Raw genomic sequence first — 20776 nt, 5'->3', positions numbered from 1 at the left:
TTACTGAATGCCGAGGAAACCTGCATCGAATCTGGTGGTGGAATTAATGCAGCAGTAAAGTGGGGGCGCTATATGAAGAGACGACTACTTTATGTAGCTCCCAAGTGGTCAACCTGTGCATGATATGTTTTGAATATTATGCAGTTGGATTGCCTGATGTGGGAGACACATCCCACCACCAACACCACCACCATTAACAAGTATCTTCGAACGGCCCAATGCAATCACCGGAGCAGCACGCTACGTAATTGCTGAAACCGATCTCTTGGCCATAGAGAACGTCAACTCATAAAAGCCATCTTGAAAGTTCAAATTACTTCCGGATTATACACGCTCGATGCAGTAATAGTGGTGGTTCATTTAACTTTGACCACCTACACGATTATTTACAAAAACACAATGGGAGGCATGCAGTTGTCGAGACGGGGTGAACGGCCAAGCATTACTGCGCCATCTAAGCTGCTCAAACTGGAAAGTGAATTATCATCTGCACAAGCAGCAAATCTGACGTAGCGTTCAGATAGCTTGCACGAAAAGCATCATAAACATGAACATTTTATGACAGAGAATGCCCGAGCAAATAAAAAGGTGACCCTGTGAATACGAAAAAGAAGCGGTCTCCTCGTCCATCCACTTCTTCATATGTTTGTCACTTCTAGCGTGTTAGAGGAAACCAAATGGAAAGAGGGTCATGAACCACTTGATATTCTTCATAGTTTTTCAGCTATCTCATAGTTCAGTCTGAGTTTGAATATTGACAGACATATTCATGCAAAAAAAGCAAAAAGCAAAATGAAATTGGAAAAAGATTGATTGTGCTTAAAAATTCATCTGTCAGAACAGAGAAGTGAATATTACTGACCATCTCCATCCACGATGTAAGGGCTTCAACTCAAGGTCCGCTTATTGAATGACTCGATTGTCAAGTTAGCCGTGAATGCAGGTATCGAATTCATCTTCTTTATAAATATCTCAATCTGCAAAATGGAACAAAACCTAGTCAAAATGCCCTTCGGTACAAATGGAATTCCATAAATAAACATATCCTGTATTATAAAACCAACAAACTGCAAGGCATAAATAATTGCTGTTTAAAAACCTTTGAAGCTCATGATACCGGCCTCATGGATCTACTCTATACAGAGAGGATCAGAGACACAGCAAATCTACACTTTAAAAAGAGACTTTTCACTACGTCAAAATAAAAAAGGGCAACTCTATATTGCAAAAAGGAACTAAGAATGCACTGCTTTTGCAAAAGAGGAAGTGTGGATCTTTCCAGCAAATTCAACCATACCAAACAAATGCTGCAGTTCTTTTATTTCCAATTAATTCTCCTGATAATCAGCAGCACTTCTGCCTACTAATGGTTACCAAATTCCATATCTTTCTACTACCTGATAGCAGAGTTCTGTTCACCTATGCACCAATTACTTCACTGTCCAAGTGCCCTTATCTAACATAAAGTGCATATATAATATGTAACAGTTCAAGGAATATGGAGTTCAGACCAATATAAACCTAAAACTACACCAAATTTTGTGTTGGCTATACTCCACCACAAAGTTGAGCATATCAAAACGATTAGGGAAGCATAAGAGGAGTATCCCAGAAATGGTTAGGGAAAAAAGGGTAATCATCATAAGAAAAACATCAAGTTCAAACATAACTTTTAATGCAAAGATCGGGATAGGATCAGGGTGTCAGCTAGCACAATATATGAGACAAGGACCAGAAAATTTAAATAAATTTATATTGTAGAAGAAGGTGAATATGACTTGCTTGTATAGAGGCAGCCTTTCCAAAGCTTAAACCAAAAGGATGTCAGAGGGCATCATTTCATGTAAGTCATAAGTAAAGCTTGAGTGTTTCTGCAATCATTTTTTTGCAACCAAAGTAGCATAATAATCATTAAAATATTTTTTTTAGAAAAGGCCAAGTGCATGAAGGTCCTGATGGTGCAGGACCTAGAGATGGTTTACATGGAGCTTCACCCTTGCATGCAAAAAAGGCTGCTTCCAAGACTCAATAACAAATGACTAAACAGAAGTTAGTACAATGAACACTAAACTCATGCATACCTGATGACATATCTCTGGTTGAGAAGAGTAGTCATTAACCTATATCACCAAAATCCAATTCCAGGTTCAAACAAACCAGTGACAGTATAGCAGCATTACATCATTTTGGTAGATAATATTCATACCAATATGTTTGTATTTCCTGATTCATATTCAAATTCCAGCTTTTCATCATCACTTTGAGCATATATAGATTGCAGTGTGAACCGTGTGACAGGAATTCCATCAGGCCGGTGTTGATCATCCATTACGATCTAAAAAGACAAAACATAAGAAGGCCAATAAGATGCTTCACACCAGAACTATGGATCCAGCATTGTAGGTTAATAGATTATATAAGAAAATAACATTTGAAAATTGAACACACTGAGTTTACTTAAAAGCAGGTTAAAACAGAGCTGTAAAAGATGCACCATGGAGATCATACTATTCACAGGGGTTTGAAAGGGACTCAGAGTAGAGATAGGATGAATAATACTAGTTATTCTGCCTAAAATGAACATCAACATCAAAGAGCACCAGACATAAGCTCCAAGTAAAGACCAAAAAGAGAGCTTCAAATCCTGAAAGAATCCAGCTATCCTTTCCAGGATCATGCAACCCATAAATGATAAGGTACTAGTAGATATAATTTAGCTGAGATAGAATATGAACATAGCTGCATAGGTAATATCACCAACAAAATTGCATTTTGTATCAAATTTTAATACTGCTATCAGCATGGAAAATGTGAGAAACAGCTGTGGAAGAAAGTACAGTAGGCTGATGGCACTAAATCTGGTCCAAGTTTCTACTTCATCAACATGGGTTCATTTCAAGCCTAACCATTAAAACTCTGGCTTAGTAATCAAGAAATGGAATTGAAAAAAAAAAGAAAAAGAAAACATTGTACAACAAAAAGAAAATGGTGGGAGTAATCGATTGCTACCTGCTATAACAAACATGAACAAATTGATATATTTAAGAACATATGCCTTACTAAAAAAAGATTAAAAAATCCAAATAACAAATTTTCTAAACTGACAATCAAGGAATAAATAACAAACTGACAGATTCCACATCTGGTATGATTGAATAGACAGCAACAGATATACATGTAATCATTTGAATTCTTCCATATAATTGGGATATTACCTTATATCCAAACAACAAGCAACAGGCTCTTCTAAATACTGAAATTTTCTCAGCAAAAACTGCCTTGTATCTGCTTTGTACATAGCACACAGTTATAATAATTCCCCATAACAATGATGATGATAACAATATTAAAAATCTGAACATGTTCATATGGACCAATCTTCCAATCACCTCTCTTCACGTTTCTCAAGTGTTGCAATCTGACCTTTAAGTTGTGCTAGTTTTTCAGGTATGCCTCCATCAATGATATTGGTGGCATCTGCAAAGCATATAACTCCATTAGGTAAACAGAATAAGGAAAAAGAAAAGGCTATTAGTAGTGCAGTCTTGCTAGTCCTTGTGCAGACTGGTTCAGGTACTAGTGCAGTGGGTGTACCAACAAGTGCAGACCACTACGAGTCCAGCCACTGGAGTTGAAGGAGATGACAGCAGCATAGAGGACGAGGAGGATGCTGTGATGAGGCAGGTGCGGAGAAGGTGGCAACACACACTGGGAGCAAGTGATGGTGGCAGCATGTGACAGGAAGGAAAAAAAGGCAGTGACTTGGCAAGGTGGAGAGGAAGAGAGATGTGGGGGGGGAGAGAGAGAGAGGGAAGGAAAGCAAAGGAAAAAAGAAGAGACAATTATCTCACAGGTGCATGTACCAGGCGGTAGGTTTACTGCCCATCGCACCTATATACACCGATCAAACATGCACCGTACATTAATTGTACTGGATAGTAAACCTATTTGAACTAGATAGTGAAAGTGAACCAACCATGGCTCAGACCTGTGAAAACTGCCTTGCAGTGGCATGATCTTTCTTTTTTATGTTGACTGACGGTAATCAAAATGGTAACCGCAGAAATGAACATGCATCAATCTGGAAGCAGCAATGTATTGAAGTTATACTAAATTTATCAGGCATGATAACAACTTAAATATTCCCCAGTTGAAATGAGTAGAAATCTAAATTATGTTATTTCTAATCCTAACAGTTCAGAACTGAATCTCCTAGTTAAAATAAATTAATGTGATGTGTTGCAATCCATATTTTTAATCAGCCTAGTTCAGTTATTGAAGCATTGTAACCCTACACCACAGAACATAGATAATTTATGCTGGACAAGAAGCTTTGGATGATCATTATGGTGCATAATTACTCTTCATAATTTTCATTAAATGATACTAATAGTAAACAACGATGACAGACAAAGTAAAATAATATTCTCTAAATGCATACCAGTTTTCTGCTACCAGGCAGTTGCACATAACAAAGAGCAATTTGTCATGGAATTATACAAAAGGTTCAGTAGAGCAGCTTAAAAAAATCATGTAACAGATCAATGTTCCATAAACAAATATGCAATGCCTCAATCCAAGATTCTAAATCTTGTGTACTGGATCCATGCCAGACCATGGTCGGACCAACATGGGTCTGATCCATACCAGCATAGGATACACCGGTATATACTGTGATACAAAGACGAGAAAAAAGGGAAAAAGGAGATGATGAAGAAAAGCGAAGAAGAGGAGAATAGGAGACGTAGAAGGAGAAGCACCAGGAGGTCCAGCAGCAACAGATGGTGGGTGGACCTGCTGTGAGGCAGGTGGCAGCACGAGTCACGAGGAGCACCTATCTGTGTCCCAACCCTAAGCCTGCTGCTTTACAATATAGAACCAGACCGGAGAACATCCTGTGCTTCGATCTATCTGTAGGCAACTCACAAAATACTAGTAGCTATAGGCCTGAAACTTTCCAGATTCATGAAGATCAACTCATAAAGTACAATGGATCATGTGGTTATTCCAGTTGTCAATAAATGACAACACACATCAGGAATTATGGTTCTTACATGTTCAAACCCACCAAGACTGCAATTATGGATTGGGAGATGCAAAAATCAGGAAAGACACAGAAAAACACAATATAAGAAACACAAGACAACACAAAACGAAATGAATGCCTACTTTAATAATTGGCTTAAGTTCTTACTCATTAAAATGACAAGTTTATACCAGACTGTCCCTTCAATTCTTCAACAGCTTGTAGCTTTGCCTGTGTTCTTTTCAGCTCAGCCCTCAGTGCTTCTATGGTATGCTTTGCTTCATTATCGACTGCTAGCGTATTTACCATGCGCAGCACCTTTGTGTTTGCGGCAGAATAATCACCATGTCCCAGCTGTGTTAGAAGTACCAGTTTTAATAGGTACAAGTTATTCTTGGTTAAAACCTGGTTCTTGATTTATGTATACTAAAATGCAGTGGCAACATAATTTATATATTACCAAGTACCAATATAAGCAGATACAGAACCAAAAAAGAAAAGGGAAAACCAACACCAAAGAACCTGGCTAAAGCAAGAAATAATCTTTTTTCTTACCTTTGACTCCAGTAAAGATATCTCAGAACGTAACCGATCACCCTCCCGCTCCAAAGATTTAACTTTTCTTTTTTCAGTACTTAGCTGTTCATTCAATAGCTTAAGTTCATCATGTAGACGATGAACCATTTCTCGCTGTTCATGCATATTACTCTCCAGTTCTTTGATCGTGTTTTCCCTTTCAACAAGAGATGACTCCATATCCTATAGTTTACAAAAATAGCAGTAATGTGTGAATACTGAAGGATTAAGTTCATTAAGAGATTAAGATAAAGACCCTTGATAACTTCAAAAAACAAGACGCATGCAGCCTAACCTTGACTAATGATTCAGTTGATAGTCCACCTTCGTTCCCAATCTTCTGTTTACTTAACATGATAGCTTCCTTTTTCACCCTATCTCTTTCTTCCATTACAGAAGAAAGCTGTTATTTCAAAAAGAAAATATCAAACAGTTACTAATACATTAACCTCATATATAAAATACAAAATATACAGAGACAAAACTGGATAACAACAAGAGGCATCTCAAGCACAAAGGCATTGACATAAATATGGTATGACTTTTTCCCAAGCAACAGCAAATAAGCAGGTCCACACTTATGTCCAAAAATGAGGTTTCACCAGGATAGAATTTGAAAACATTCTGCATGTTTGCACTCTGTACATCAAGCATGGAACAGAGGTATAAACCTATTATCATGTCCTTTCAATGAGTATTACATAATAAGTATTATAAGTAACATGCACCCACAAATTTCTTTTGTTGTATAGAACATGAAGGTACACTTGGTGGCAAAGAACAAAATGGACACAAAAAGATGCCAGTCTACGACTGGTAGGATACTCCAAGCCATGTGTGGCGACCCAAGCCTGATGGGCTAATTGGCCTATCAACTTCATTTGACCTAAACCACTGGCCAAAATGCTTAAGCTGAAATTGATAATAGTACACTCATTAGACCTTTATAAGCCAATCTTAATCTTGTTCACTTCCGATGTAGGACTAATCGAGATTTTTCAATCTCCCCCATTCAAAAGCTTGACATCCTTGTCAAGGTCCGGCTTAGCCAGATTAAATCCTAGCATGGTGTATGTGAGACCTAGCCCAGTGGTAGCTCCACGTTGTGATGAGTCTTCTGACTATATCCATGGGTAGTCCTTTCCTACTCGAGTTCCCTCACCATGCCCAAATACTAGGGTAGCCCTAATACCAAATGTCACGACCTGGGCCTGATGGGCTAACTGGCCTATCAAATTTCGTTTGACCCAAACCACTAGCCAAAATGTTTAAGCCGAAGTTGATAGTAGTACACTCATCAAATAAACCAATCTTAGTATTGTCCACTTCTGATGTGGGACTAATCGAGGTGTTACATTATGTTTAAACCTTCATATGCCTAAGGTCTGTGCAAATAGTCTAGCTTACTACACTCCAAGTAATCAACATAATTGTATGGCTGTTACATAGTAAAATCAGTTCCAACACACACAAGGCAGTACCTACTCCAGTGGCCTTAACAACATACAGGACTACATAAACCACACAAAACTTGGTCAATTTCAACCATTTAACCCACTCATGGCTGTGACCGACGTCATACACAGACCTTTTTATGTGATGATTCAAACCTAATTTGATCCAACAATAGAGTGGCCCTGCAAACCTCGCCTCATTGTTGATCACGGGCTAACCCTACAAATCAATCAGCAAAGACCAGCTATAAAGTGGTGGCTGGCAGCAGGTATTTCTAGTATTTTTCCCACTGTTTTTTTTTTATTGCATATATGCCGATGGAACTTAATCTTTCTTGTACATATGCATGTATGTGGCCCTAAGATGTGTTTTTCTTTTTTTGGCCTTGTGCACGCTTGCTCTAAGATTTAGAAAATTAGGATCTACCAATGGGGGAAAAAGATCCTGGATTATGTGGTGCAAATTGGAAGAGCAGGTTTCAGCAAAAAACAGAAATCAGTATTTAGAATTTATTAGAAATGAAAAATAATATAACATTGAGAAACTCCAAAATATTGAAATTTAATCAAAATACATTCTGTTAGCATTCAGTTGAAGCATTAAAATAATTGGAGCTAAAGAAACTTTGACATTTGTCTCTGTTGATGTACATGCACAATTTTATTATGGACATTTGATTCAATATATATGCTTTTATTTAATCATCATGTGCAAGCATTATTAAATGAACCTATGTCATGTCATTTTTAAATTCATTACCATACATAAATTCTTCTATAAAGAATAATTTACATAACATGTTATAGATTTATAGTATACTATTTATTGGTAGTTATTTACTATATTATGCATGTTTTAATCAGGTAAAGAATAGCAAAGGGAACATATAAATATACTAGAGAAAAAGAAACTATTTAATAGAAAAATGAACAAATGAAAACATAAAAAACATAATGTGTTTAAATAATAATGAATAGAGAATCATTACCAACTAGAACAAAAATAGTTTAAGAAAAAAAATATTGTGAAGATCAAGAATTTGTTAAAAAAAATTGTCTCTGAAGAACAAAGAAGTTACTTAGAGAAAAAAATAAAAAGTATATTCTATTTAAGTAATATAATAATTTAAAGATTATAAAAGATATTGTTTGTAAGGACAATAAAAAGTTGTGTTTGGCCGGACCTAAAACCAAGCAAAGATCAATCTTTATGATAAATCTTGTATTTAAGTCTTTTTTTTTTCTATCTATTGTTTGTTACTGAGTGCTAAAAGCGACTGTCTGACTCATCAAGGACTACATCTTTCACTAGCGTTTGCCACCGAAGGGTTCACAGAAAAAATGGCGTACCCAATGCACGAGACTCCTGCTAATGCGGGGTCTGGGGAGGGTCAATGTACGCAGCCTTACATTTCTTAACCTTGACAGAAGCCCTACCTAAAAATGCCACAAAGCAGCAATTAGCAGCCACCAGGAGGTAGCACAAACCACTGGAACTCAAACTGGCAGCGTAGATAAGTCATACCCAGATTCTAGTCAATATGGGACCCCAAAGTGACCAATCCTGATTCTTTTAGGGTTTATGAATATTGGCTCCAGCTTATCCTGACACCAATTAAATAGGCTGATCTTTTGAACCATAGCTTAATCATCATTAGAGGATTGCTTAAGAAATAAACAAACTTTGTGCTACTTCTTCTAGATCCTTCCTTTACATGGGCATCATGGGATGTGAGTGACTGAGATGGAAGAGCTATGTGTGGTGCAGTAGATCACTAATAGTGATGCACAAATTTAGAAGACCAGCAAGACCCTGATGGAGAGTTGTGGACATATGTTTGAGACACCCTATATGGTACATTGCACCAACATAATGACAAAGGATATCGATAACACCAATAGATTAGAGAGGACCATATAAAACAGAGAAATATTTATCCCCGTTCATAATCACCACTAGGTGTCCCCTACAACGCAAGCAACACACAGGTAATATATTGCGGGAAGCAGAAAACAACATAAATGGTTTGAATATAGCAGCAGAAGCTTTAGAAGATTAAAAATAAAAGAGGGAAATTGAAGTGAAAAAAGGTGGAAATTTGACAAGTAAACATAATATAGAACGTAAGTCATGTTGCTAGTTTTTTCTTTTCTTTTCCTGAAATAGTATAATGAATGACCCATTTCGTAGCAGTAAACAATCAAACAATGTACCCAACATACTTTTGAATGAACCCAATTTCCCAAAGATGGAAAGAAATGAAATATATTTGGAATGGCTCCTTTAAGAGCCAATTAATCAATAAACAACTTGAAACACTAAAAGATGAACAACCAACTAAAAACAAAAACAGCCAAATATCTTAGCAAAGACACCTAATAGGACTAAAATTATATAAAATGTATCCTTTTTAGTCTAAGTTAGACTTGATACCCAACAGACCAATTACAAACTTCCCATTAAATCCAAATCCAATTAACTGAATCTAGAGCAGATCCTGATATACAAGACAGTGTGAAATGTGATATTTACTATCAAGTTCAAACGATATATACCAAAACAAGCAATCTGATAACATGTATCAGTCAAAAAACAGTTACACTGCCATATATCATATTAGGAGTAATAATTACTTGGTCTTCTTGGTAAGATAGGTACATACCATAAGCTCAAGACGCCTGATCTCCAATGCAGAATTACTAGCTTTTTCTTTAGCCAATGAAGACTCCTTTTCAGCATGCTGTCTTTTATCCTCTGCCAACTCTAGAGCAACCTCTAACTGTTTCAAATGTGCTTTTGTTTCACCAACCTCCAACATGGTTTGAATTGTTTCGCTAATGAGCAAATGAGACAGTAAAACATGTAAACAGACAAGTTAATGAGCAACCTCATAAATGCACCAGAAAATAAGATGGTCCAAAGCTCCATACAGCGACTCAACACACAAAAAGTGGCTTCAACAATTAGATAATGAATTTGAGATTACTCATTATTGTAAAGAATTTCAACATACTTTTGCAAAGCTGCAAATTTTTTGGGTATATCAGTGACAGCTGATACATCAGGTAGCTCATCAAGCAATGATTTCCAAGACACAAGTTCAAGTTCCAAGTTCTGTGCATAAACTTGGGCCTCCTGCAATTTAGATAACTCAGTTTCTGCCTTTTCCCTGCGCCCCTTTTCTTCTAATAGTTTTTCCTTCAATAACTCAGTATTAACATGATATGATTTCAATTTCCTAGCTTCTTGAACTTCTGCCTCCTACAAAAGAATAAAAAAGAACGAAAAAAGCTAATATTCAAAGTAAAGGTGAAAATTAATTGGCAAGATGTACAAGTAATAGAAAAACAAGACCAACAAAATACAAAAGCATCACAAAATATTTGGAAGGCTTATAGACAATGTAAATTATGGAACTAATTCTCTAACAATATCAACAAAGAGAGAAACGATTGATGGATCAAGTGAAATAAACACAGTGATACAGCCCATTGTAATATTGTAGGACAAAATGCTCTGATCCCAACACGAACATAACAAGGCAAAATAAATTCTTTTTATGGATTTAAAAATAAAAAAAAGGGAAAAGTGAGGAAGACAAAGATAATAATGACAAAAAATGATGATGGAAGTTAAAGGAGACGATAGAAAGGAAAAAATAACTATCAGACTTGTATAGCTAAAAATTCAACCACCAAGAATCACGATCTCAAACCTATGCATAATTCACACATGGATAATGGAATTACATCATCAGAAAAAACAATGTGATCCCAATCCATTTACATAAAATGTGGGAAAAGTACTATTCATGTAATCATTCTATAGTCTTCTATTACAATCTCTTTCCAAGTTCAAAAAAATAAAAAAAATGAAAGAATACATCCAAGAAAATTACTTCGCACAAATCAAGATGTTTCCTCATTCCTTTTTTTTTATATTTTTTTGACAATACTCTTCTTGTTCCTAAAAATTTGATGAATGGGCCTCTTTCTTTATAAATGCTTCAGTCAAGAAGAGAATTCCTTATAGGAATGAAATGTTATTTCAAATCCAAGACATATATTGTTCCTTTTTTCTTTCGCATCTCCAATCAACCCTAAAAATATCTCTGTTTCTTTATTATTTGGCTATCATTTTTCTTCTATTTGCACAATCTATAGTTTCATAGAAGACGTTATCATGTGACAACTTATGATATTTATAAAGGCAATCTAAACTAATAAAATTTATTTAATAAAAAATAAATCAAAATGTTCTCACATCAAAGAGGATATTATATCTCTATAAAGTATGGAACTAAGTCACGAACATCATGCCTGAAGGGGGAAAAAACATTGACAAATCAAGCAAACAATAATGATACAGCTTATTATAATAAGAAGATATTATGTAACTGTTGTTGCTTAATAATATGCACTGAACAAGCTTACAGTCTCAGGTACCAAGATGCATGTATGATTGTCATCCCCATGTTCTCATACACAGTCTTAAAACCGCAAATGTGAACTCTTATAAAGTAATAAAAAAGAAAGTTAGAAGTACATCAAACATACCATAAAAAAGGCATCTTTATTGTTTAGATATAATGTAGGAAAACTTATTAAAGCACAAAAAAATCTCAAGTCTCAGTTATGTCTCAGGCAATTTAATAGTTGCACATATATTCACAACTTACATAGTTTCGGAGCTGCTCTCTTAGATGCTTCACTAAATTATCATCTTCAGAAGTACTTTCTTGTGGAGCAGCAGCATATGTTACAAGCTTGTGCTCTAGTCCACTCTTCTCATGAAGACACTGATTAAGAGAGTCATCATCATATTTATATGAAATATTGTCTAAAAAAGTTATATTCCTAATGAAATATATAGAAGACAGCTAATGCAAGTTACAATTTTCAGACACAAGCATAATACAGTAAGTTCAGTGATATGACTGCTTCAAGTTGATCTTAATTGGCTAATGTCACTGAATTCAGTTCAAAACTTCCAGAAACATGATGACAACAACATAGCACCCAAATGATAGCTATCATATAATATAGTGCAATTACATACATGAAAGTACCATGAAATACACTGGTTACCTCATCTAGCTGCATCCTCAAATCATTCAACTGCTCTCTTAACAATTCTGACTCTTTTTCTGAATTTTCTGCTCTGAGCTTCATTCTCTCCAGCTGCAACAAATTAAAAACAAAATTCAGATTTCTACAAAGAAACTATCAGACAGAGTACGACATAAAACACACATCAGCAGCAATTTTATAGGAAGAGAGCTTCGAGTCATCTTGCAGATGTTCAAGTTGTCTCTTGAGAATATTTTTCTCCCTCTCAGAGCTGTCGGATAACCTCTGAAGCTTCCCTTCCAGATCTCTAGATCTTTCATTAGCTGATGTGATTGATAATTCAGCAATTTTACGAGACTCAATTTCTTTATTGAGTTGCATCTGAAATCCAATAAACCTACCAATCAACTTGCATCATAATAACAAGAAATATATAAGAAGCAGAGTAAATAACTAAATAATGAAACATTTTTAAGTAATAGGCTTCAGCAATATTTTTGCCAGCCAGTAGAACTTCTGATGTAGGGCAAAACATAATGATAGCCTCTGAGCTTAGTGAGACCTTATAGCAAGAAAAAAAACTGCTAGATTATTGCCAAGAAAATCAAATAAGAGTACTGGAACAATGATACAACTAGAGTATAAATTTTACAGCAGGTTTTTCAACTTAGATTTACTTTAAATTTAAAATAATCCAGAAGGCTAAATATAAACTATAATGAAGGTCTTTCAACTTTAATTATTTTTAGATTGAAAGCAAACAAGGCTTAATTCTTTTGACAAGCAAAGAGAACAGAATGCAGAAAATAAAAATAAGAATAAGAGGACTACTATATAAATAGTTGAAACACGAGAGAACAAGGGGACCATATACTACATAGAGTTTCCAGACAAACCCAATCAGGAACTTCTGAATCATGATCTCCAAGGATATTTAAGACTTCTTTGCACCAAAAAACAGGCTATACATGGTTCATGGGCATCCTGATTGAGGTTTGTAGATAAGGGATTTGATAAGAAATTTCAAAGGTTAGGAGCTAGGCTCAGGTGCGTCCCTGGCACCTCAAGTTTTGAGGCTTAGGTGCTCTCAAGTTTTGTGGCGACAGAACACGAGTGTTGCTCCCTCCCACATTTAGTGTCCTTGTGAGTAATGTCACTCTGGAAGTGAGTTCTGCCACGACTTCGTGCAAATGTTGCACGAAGTCTTTGGTGTCTTTCGTCAATCGATCGACTAAGGACTCAATCTTGTCGATTCGAGATTCAGCTTCTTCTTGCGAACTCTCTACCCAAAGAAGCCTTCGTTGACCTTGGTAGAATTCCTCCAAACTCGCTTCAAGAACATCCAAGCAAGTTTCTGCCGTTGTGAGTCTCTCCTTGTGACACTTTTTCCCAGTTGGTGCTCCAGATTGTGCCTCCTCCGTTTGCGGAGAGTAGCCAACTTCTCGCTCATCATGTTCGATGTTGCGCTCCTCCTGAGTGGCTCCAACAGTATGAGAGCGAGTTTGCACTTGCAGCCCAATTGCGGCTACATGGGGCAATGGTCCGGCTTGCCCCGTCTTGCTCAATTCACCACGATGCTTTGTTATGAGATTACGAAGTTTCTTCGTTGCTTACTCGAATTGCTTGCCCGCTTTGATACCACAATGTCACGGACTTAGCTAGAATTGGCTAAATCATGAGGCACCCTTACGGTAGTTGTCACGGATTTAGCTGGAGTTGCCAAAGTCGTGAAGCACCCTTGCGCCAACTTCTCAAACTTAGCTAGGATTGCCTAAGCCAAGAGGCGCTCTTGTGATATTTGCGTCCACAAAGGGTCAGCCTGGTTGCAACTTCGTGTAGGTCCCGAAGGACCTGTAAAATAGCAAGTTGATTAGTTTGAAAATAAGTGGCGGGCAAGTCCCGATGTCTCACGAAGAGGGAACATTTATAAGCAATTCAACGAGCACCTTGAGTGCAAGAGAGAAAACAATGACTTTAGAAGGTTGAACAAACAGTTGCAATTCCACAAACAACTACTCATCGGGTGTCGGGCGCGAAGGCAAGTTCCCGTTAAGTTAACATGTGAACTTATGAAGATTGTTCAACGCCCGACACTACCCCTAGTGCCACTCGAGGGGTTCCAGGGTGCTGAGATGACTGACGTTTCGCGTGCAACTATGATCTGCAGAAAACAGGTCGTGGCACGCGAAAACGAAGCCATTTTTGGGCAGTTTTGCCTGACGCGGTTTGCCAAGCATCTGTACAAGTATGCAAAAGCAACGAACGATTCGTTGAACAAAGTTGTTGCGGGTGCGCAACAATCGTTCGTGACAACACGATACACTAAGGTGTACCGATATACCACCTGTACCGGTCCTCTATCGGACCGGTATGTCCCGCCCATATCGAGCAGTACAATATGGTATTGCAAACCATGCATAGAACACCTCACATGGGAACAAAGCCTCTACATGATAACTGACAAATTACTCAGGCCTATTACTTGCACTAAACTGGCATGCTAGCTCAATTAAATAACAAAAACAATCCAAAAAAGAGAGAACACAAAACTGAAATAGAAATCCAGAATTCTGGACCTTCCTTGAGCCCAGAATAAACTCAATGTTGCAATCAATTTTGGTGCAGATTAGCATACATTGCAGCTTTCTTTGGTTTATAGAATTGGTCCACGATATGGTCTGACTGACCTTTAAATTATATAACTATATGATTATAGAATCTGCCATATATATAAGAAGAAAAATTGACTCAGTGCACAAGATTCCCACCAATGCAAGATCTAGACTGGGTCACCTTACACAGCCATTATATGACATAAGAAAGAGTCATAAACAGAATCACAGATATATAAAGTAGTTAGATAAAAACTAATCTTTTTGATTATATGGTTATGATTCCAAATTCTGAACAAATAAGTGATTTAAAAAGGCGCTCGGGCGCTCACCTAAGCAATCGGGCGAGGCGAGGCCCGAGTGCCTCGTTTAAGGGTTAGGTTGTGCGCTTCAATGAGGCACTCACCCGAGCCCAGGCGCCAGGCACTTCGAGTGAGTGCCCGGTTGATATAAGGTGAACGAACTGCTTAAATTTGCATTAGTTGGTTCGATTGAACGAACTAACGCACGCAATTATATCAACCCCGACTCCCAACCCTACGCACGCTTCTCTCTTTGTTTCCGTCGCCGACGATTTCTCCGTCTACATTCACTGCCGACGATTTCTCCCTCTGCCTCCACTGCCGACGATTTCTCTCGTTGCCTCCGAGTCTTCCTCTATTGTCGACCGAGTCTCCTCAACTTCCGCTGTCTACCGCTGTTGTCCACTGCCGCATTGCCTGTTGTCGTCCGCTGCTACTGTCAACTGCCTGCTACTGTCCGCGACACGACTCCGCTACCGCTACTACTATCCATTGCCTCGTGCTGTCCACGAGTCCATTGCGTCCTATTGTCTGCGATTCTGTAGCTTCCGCTGTTATCTGCTGCCTGCAACTTAGCTTCTCACCGTAACTTCTTCGATCTCTACTCTTCCCTACTGTTAACAATAAATATACTATTAACAATAGATTATTAATTAATATTCAAAATAATCTTTATTTATTAGATTAATAATATACTATTAGATTTTAACATTGCTAATCTTTATTCTTAATTTAATATCATATTTTTATTTAAATAATTAAATTTATTAATTATATTATATATTTTTTATATTTTAATATTTTAAAGCGCCTCACTTCGCTCGAACTAGTGCCTAACGCCTTAGGAGTTTTGGGATCTTGGCAATTAGCGCTTTTTAAATCACTGGCACAATTACACCATGTAGAGCCAAAAGCAAAACTTAAAAAATTCTCAATGCTCAAAATGATTCAAAAACAAGGAACCAAGAATCATGGTAAGCATCCAGTAAAGCAGCATGTACTGGATCAGCATGTTCTGACATCATAAACTGAAGATATGGGATGTATATACAGGCTAGCAAGCCACAATTTGCAGCTAAAACCAAACCAAACCAGCCGAACCAAGCTGGTATACCACCAAGTTTAGTGCAGTAAAAGGATGGGCCACACAAGTTAACATTGAGAAGTTGGAGAGTAATACTATCATTAAGCTTCTTTTGCCCTAATCACGAGTTAGAAGCAGCACCAACTTAAGAAAAGAATGAGAATCAAGGAAAAGGAGCAACAAGAGCATCAGCATCAGGAAAAAGTAACCAGTTCTTTTCATACAAATTTTCTATTTTTGTCTTGCTTCCTTCATTTTGTACCAACTGAAATAAAATCTTGCAGTAAGATGTTGAAACAGCTGGATTTCAGAGCACACAGATACCTAAATATGTGAGACAGGTATCAACATCAGAGAATAGTGATTTATCAACATATTCAAATTACCAAGACAAACTCTAATGACAGCAACGGCTGCCACACAGCATTACTCTCAGTAGACAATTCACAAAGCTAAATGCTATGGTCTCTAGCCTTCTCCATCATAGTTATCAAAATCGTACAGGTCATGGTCATGCTTCAATTCACTAAATTAATTATTGTTTGAAAAAGTGGGTCAATTGATAATATCATCTAATTAATAAAATACATCATCATAAAATAACATGTTATGACATTTTTATTTAAAAAAAAAGAAGGTTCTTTTTCACTTTTTCTTCAATATTATCTCTTTTTTCTTCCCTCTTCTTCTCCTCCATCTCCTTTCCCTCCTGTTCTTGTTTGCCGTCTCAGTCTCAGTCTCTGCTCTTCATTCCTTTGCTCCTATCTACCCTTCTTTTGCTGCTTCACTTTCCAATGTTCATATTCTCCTTCTTCCACTCTTTTTTTCTTTTTCCTTCCTTTCCTCCTCCATCTCTTCTTTTCTTCTTTGACCTTTTCCTATGTGTTCATTCTTCTTCCTCTCCTCCTCCATACCTTCCCCTTCTTAGGTTTCTCCTCTTCTTTGCTTGATGGTTGTGATGGAATGTGGGGCATCCATAGGCTCATGAAAAAGAAGGGAGCGATAACAAAGATTTGGGATTTTCTTGGATGTTGATGACACTTAAATACTCACTATTATTATTTGATCATTTGATGTGATATAGATGTGCCAGTTCCTACGTATCATTAACCAGCTGGGTAAATCGGTCCAATAAGGGCCTTTTACACCTCCGAACTTTTAGGAGGACTGGACTAGTCTCGTCTACGATCGGGGAAGCTCCATGAATAAAAGTTAATATAAGAAAATATCAAATAGAATACGTGCATCACAGGAACAGACACTGAAATCCATTTACCAAAAAACATCTAGAGTATGCAACTAGCAATAACTGAAACACAATGGCACATAAACATTAAAAACATCAAATAAATTCAGTTCACTATGACAGTATAGTAACATACCTCTAGTTCACAGCACCGCTTTACTTGTTCCTTGTAGCGCTCCATAGAATCACCTACCTCTTTCAACAATCGTTCTTGTAATGCATGTTCACGCCCTTTTGATGCATCAAGTTCTTGCTCCAAAGACAAAACACGATCTTTATAATTCTTTCTTGCATCCTCTGTAGCAGCAGGTATAAAGTCACTCTTATTCATTCTTTTAATATGCATGAGACATGGATAAATTCATTTTCATGCATTCTGTGACTAAAATCAACAGAGTTTCCACCATAATAGCAAGATATACCTTGATGGATCTTGCATGATTAAAATTGGGCGCAAAGATAACAGCATAGATACCAGTAATTATCAAGCAAAAAAAAACATATTAGAAGACACTAGACCATAAGCTAGATAAGACATTTATTCAATGGTCACCAATAACCTTGATAAAGACAAACCTTTCACAAATCAATCTTTTAATATAATAAAGAGAGCTGCCCTTAGGGAGGAACTGCACGTACCACTTTGGCTGAACTCGCTGTTCAGCATCACCATTTTGGCTTCATATTCAGCTACTTGCTTCTCGGCATTATTCAGGGCCACCAGAAAGTCTGACTTGACCTGACAGCTGTAAAAAATCATTATCCATCCAAAGAGAGGGTCCTTTACCAGTCAAAAGTCCAGTAAGCCTCTGTATCTGATTAAGGAAACCATTTCAGGATGAGAGATCCTTAAGAAAACGTTTGATTCATTCCAGGTGCATATTGTGTTCTTCTGAAATTACATATAATCCAAACGGTTGTTACCTCTATGAAAAGTGATCAAAAATGGCATATTCTCCTGTCTTCTTCTGATTTTGAAACCTATTTCCCTCCCATTTACTAATTTTTCCACATAGAATAGTTTGTTTTACAATTCAACACTTGAGAAACTATGCATACATTAACATCTAAAACAAGGAAACAAGATCTGAAACCCTAACATTCTGACTTCTTGAAGCGGCTAACATTCTAACTTCTTGAAGAGGTTAACAAGATGATCAGAAACCAAAGCGACAAACAGATGACAAAGATCACTAGAAGGTGAGACTTAAACAGGAAAGATCTATGCCGCCATACAAGGGTACCAGGTGACAAATTCTCCTCCGTTCTTCTGACTTTGAAATCTATCACATTTCGAGAGTTGAAGCCCTAACAGCCTAACTTCTTAAAGCGATTGAGAGGATCATTGGAAATCGACAAAAACAGAAAAGAAAGTACAATGAGGCGGGCTTAAAGAGGAGAGATCACCATCTGGCGGCAGTGGTAGGTGCAGACCATCTCATCGGAGGGGTCGACGGCGGTAACCGGCGCGGGACCCTCGTAGAGCACGAGGCGGCGATCGGAGACGGGGCTCTCATGGTCGGTGAGGACGGTATCGGGCCTCCTCTTCTTCTGAGCTGGGGTACGAAGGATCATCTTCTTCACCGGATTCGCGGCGGAGAAACTAGGGTTTCTGCCTCTCGATCCTCCGGTCTGGTCCTTGCCCTCGGTGGCTTCAGCAGCGCGAGGGTTGGGCGATGGAACGCGATGCAGCAAGGCGCTGCGATCGAGAGAGCGAGCGAGAGAGAGAGAGAGAGACAGAGGAGCGCGGTTCTGACGAGGGATTTGAACTCTGGCGTCCCGATGCTTTTGATGGGGGAACGAGGCCGGGTCGGATAGTTCAAGCGCTAAACCGCACCGGTGAGTGACTGTCCTCTCCAGTTTTGTGTCATTAATCACCTTGATCGCTCGCAGCCAACATCTCAACCATCCATTTAAGATAAATCCACCTCTCCGGGCTCTACACGTCTTGTCGTCTTCGATGGACGGTTGATATGCGATGAGCAAGGGATGGTGAATGGATCTCCAACGATTTATTATATTTTATATTTATTATCTTTGATAAATTATTTTAGATTATATTTTGTTCAGATATTACATTAAAAAATATTGAAATACTAATGCTACCATGAGATAGCATTGGTATTTTAACATTTACATAATACTAAAATTTTATTTTTAAAATACTTGATATTATATAAAATCATAAGATTGTTAACATGATTTATGTCTTTTTATAAAGTATAGTATTATTTTTTTAATATATTTTTTATTTAGTATATATCTAGGTTATACAAAAATTTTGTATGATTATATTTTTCTTATTAAAAAATATATATTTATTTTGAATAAATATTAAAAATATTAGAATGATAAATTCATAACATAATATTTAATAAAATTTTGAAATATAAGTTTACATAATAATAATAACACCAATGCATATTTAAAATATAGTTTTCATATATTATTTACCAAGCACTTAGAGTATTTTGTACATTCACTCAAGTTATTTTCTTTAAATATATATTAAAAATATAAATATATTCATAACTATAGTCTATTTTATTTAAGTTCATGACAAAAGATGCTTGTATATGCTTCTTATAAGAAAATTATGCTTCTTATGGAAAATAATCATTTCAATATATTTTAAATGAAAATAATATCACATTATATAGCAAGAATCACCATCTTAATGATAAAATACATCATTCGTTTTAGATTAAAAATAAAATAAAAAATATTATAATCAATAAATTAAATAAAACAATGTTTGATTAAAATTAAATAAAAAATACGAAGGCACAAATTGTTGTTTTATGATGGATTGCCAACCTTCATGCAGGTGAAAAATTATCCCAATACGGTATAAATCTATCCACGAGCACAATCCCAAGAGATGCCTAAATAAATATACGAGAAAGAAAAAAGAATGAAGAAGGAAAATTAAAAGATGAAACTATGGTCTTCGTGGCTCTGTCTAAAGAAGTTCATAGGTCGCAGGCATTTTCGGGTTGCACATTACATGAGCGACACAATAGTAAAATAAAAAAATAATAATCATAAAATATAATATATATATATATATATATATCATACCGTATCGATATTTCGAGATTGGTTTGATATAATATGGTACTGTACTGTTTACATAGCGACACATCTAATTTAAGTGTAAAACTCTCTAAAAATATCTGAAAAAAAATTAGAATAAGATTTTTAAATTATAAATAAAATTAGTAATAGCATAAGTTTAACAAAATTAATATAAATTAAGTAAGAATAGTATCACATATCTTTTTTAGGCTTTGAAGAATATATTGAGCAAGGTTCGTATTTCAGTCCATTATGGATTGTCCTTATATAAATATACCTATTGATTAGAAAGTTCTTCCTCTTAATCCTCTCAAATTAACCTCGATTC

At 36.6% G+C, this 20776-nt stretch overlaps 1 protein-coding gene across 4 annotated transcripts; it reads right to left on the bottom strand.

The window, feature by feature from the left end:
- Positions 1-272: 272 nt before the first annotated feature.
- LOC103994283 (mitotic spindle checkpoint protein MAD1) lies at positions 273-19213 on the bottom strand. 4 transcript variants are annotated; one of them, XM_065078416.1, is made up of 17 exons: positions 18778-19213; positions 18010-18116; positions 17507-17667; positions 12310-12507; positions 12145-12237; positions 11736-11855; positions 10071-10318; positions 9720-9891; positions 5898-6005; positions 5582-5785; positions 5218-5380; positions 3390-3477; positions 3216-3285; positions 2207-2335; positions 2082-2120; positions 863-977; positions 273-741 (listed from the first exon to the last, which is right to left on the bottom strand). In XM_065078416.1, exons 1-16 carry the CDS (start codon positions 18885-18887, stop codon positions 888-890), a joined length of 2100 nt encoding a protein of 699 aa, XP_064934488.1. In that variant the 5' UTR covers positions 18888-19213; the 3' UTR covers positions 273-741; positions 863-887. The 4 variants fall into 4 exon arrangements, 3 of the variants coding, with proteins under 3 accessions (XP_064934488.1, XP_064934487.1, XP_018686250.2); XM_065078415.1 differs by having other exon boundaries at positions 273-487; positions 18010-18109; XM_018830705.2 differs by having other exon boundaries at positions 18010-18109; positions 18778-19212.
- Between the last annotated feature and the right edge of the window lie 1563 nt (positions 19214-20776).

Source organism: Musa acuminata, chromosome BXJ1-8 (genome assembly GCF_036884655.1).
Source record: "Musa acuminata AAA Group cultivar baxijiao chromosome BXJ1-8, Cavendish_Baxijiao_AAA, whole genome shotgun sequence".
NCBI classification, from domain to species: Eukaryota; Viridiplantae; Streptophyta; class Magnoliopsida; order Zingiberales; family Musaceae; genus Musa; species Musa acuminata.
This window is presented reverse-complemented; position numbering and strand designations above follow the sequence as displayed.

What these genes read in the sequence shown, in the direction of transcription:
- LOC103994283 (XM_065078415.1), bottom strand. Translation starts at nt 18,945, where the DNA reads ATGATCCTTCGTACCCCAGCTCAGAAGAAGAGGAGGCCCGATACCGTC. An exon ending in CAGCGAGTTCAGCCAAAGTG is followed by an intron (nt 17,668 to 18,009) that starts GTACGTGCAGTT and finishes CTGCTGCTACAG; the next exon opens with AGGATGCAAGAAAGAATTAT. An exon ending in TGAGGATGCAGCTAGATGAG is followed by an intron (nt 11,856 to 12,144) that starts GTAACCAGTGTA and finishes TCTCTTAATCAG; the next exon opens with TGTCTTCATGAGAAGAGTGG.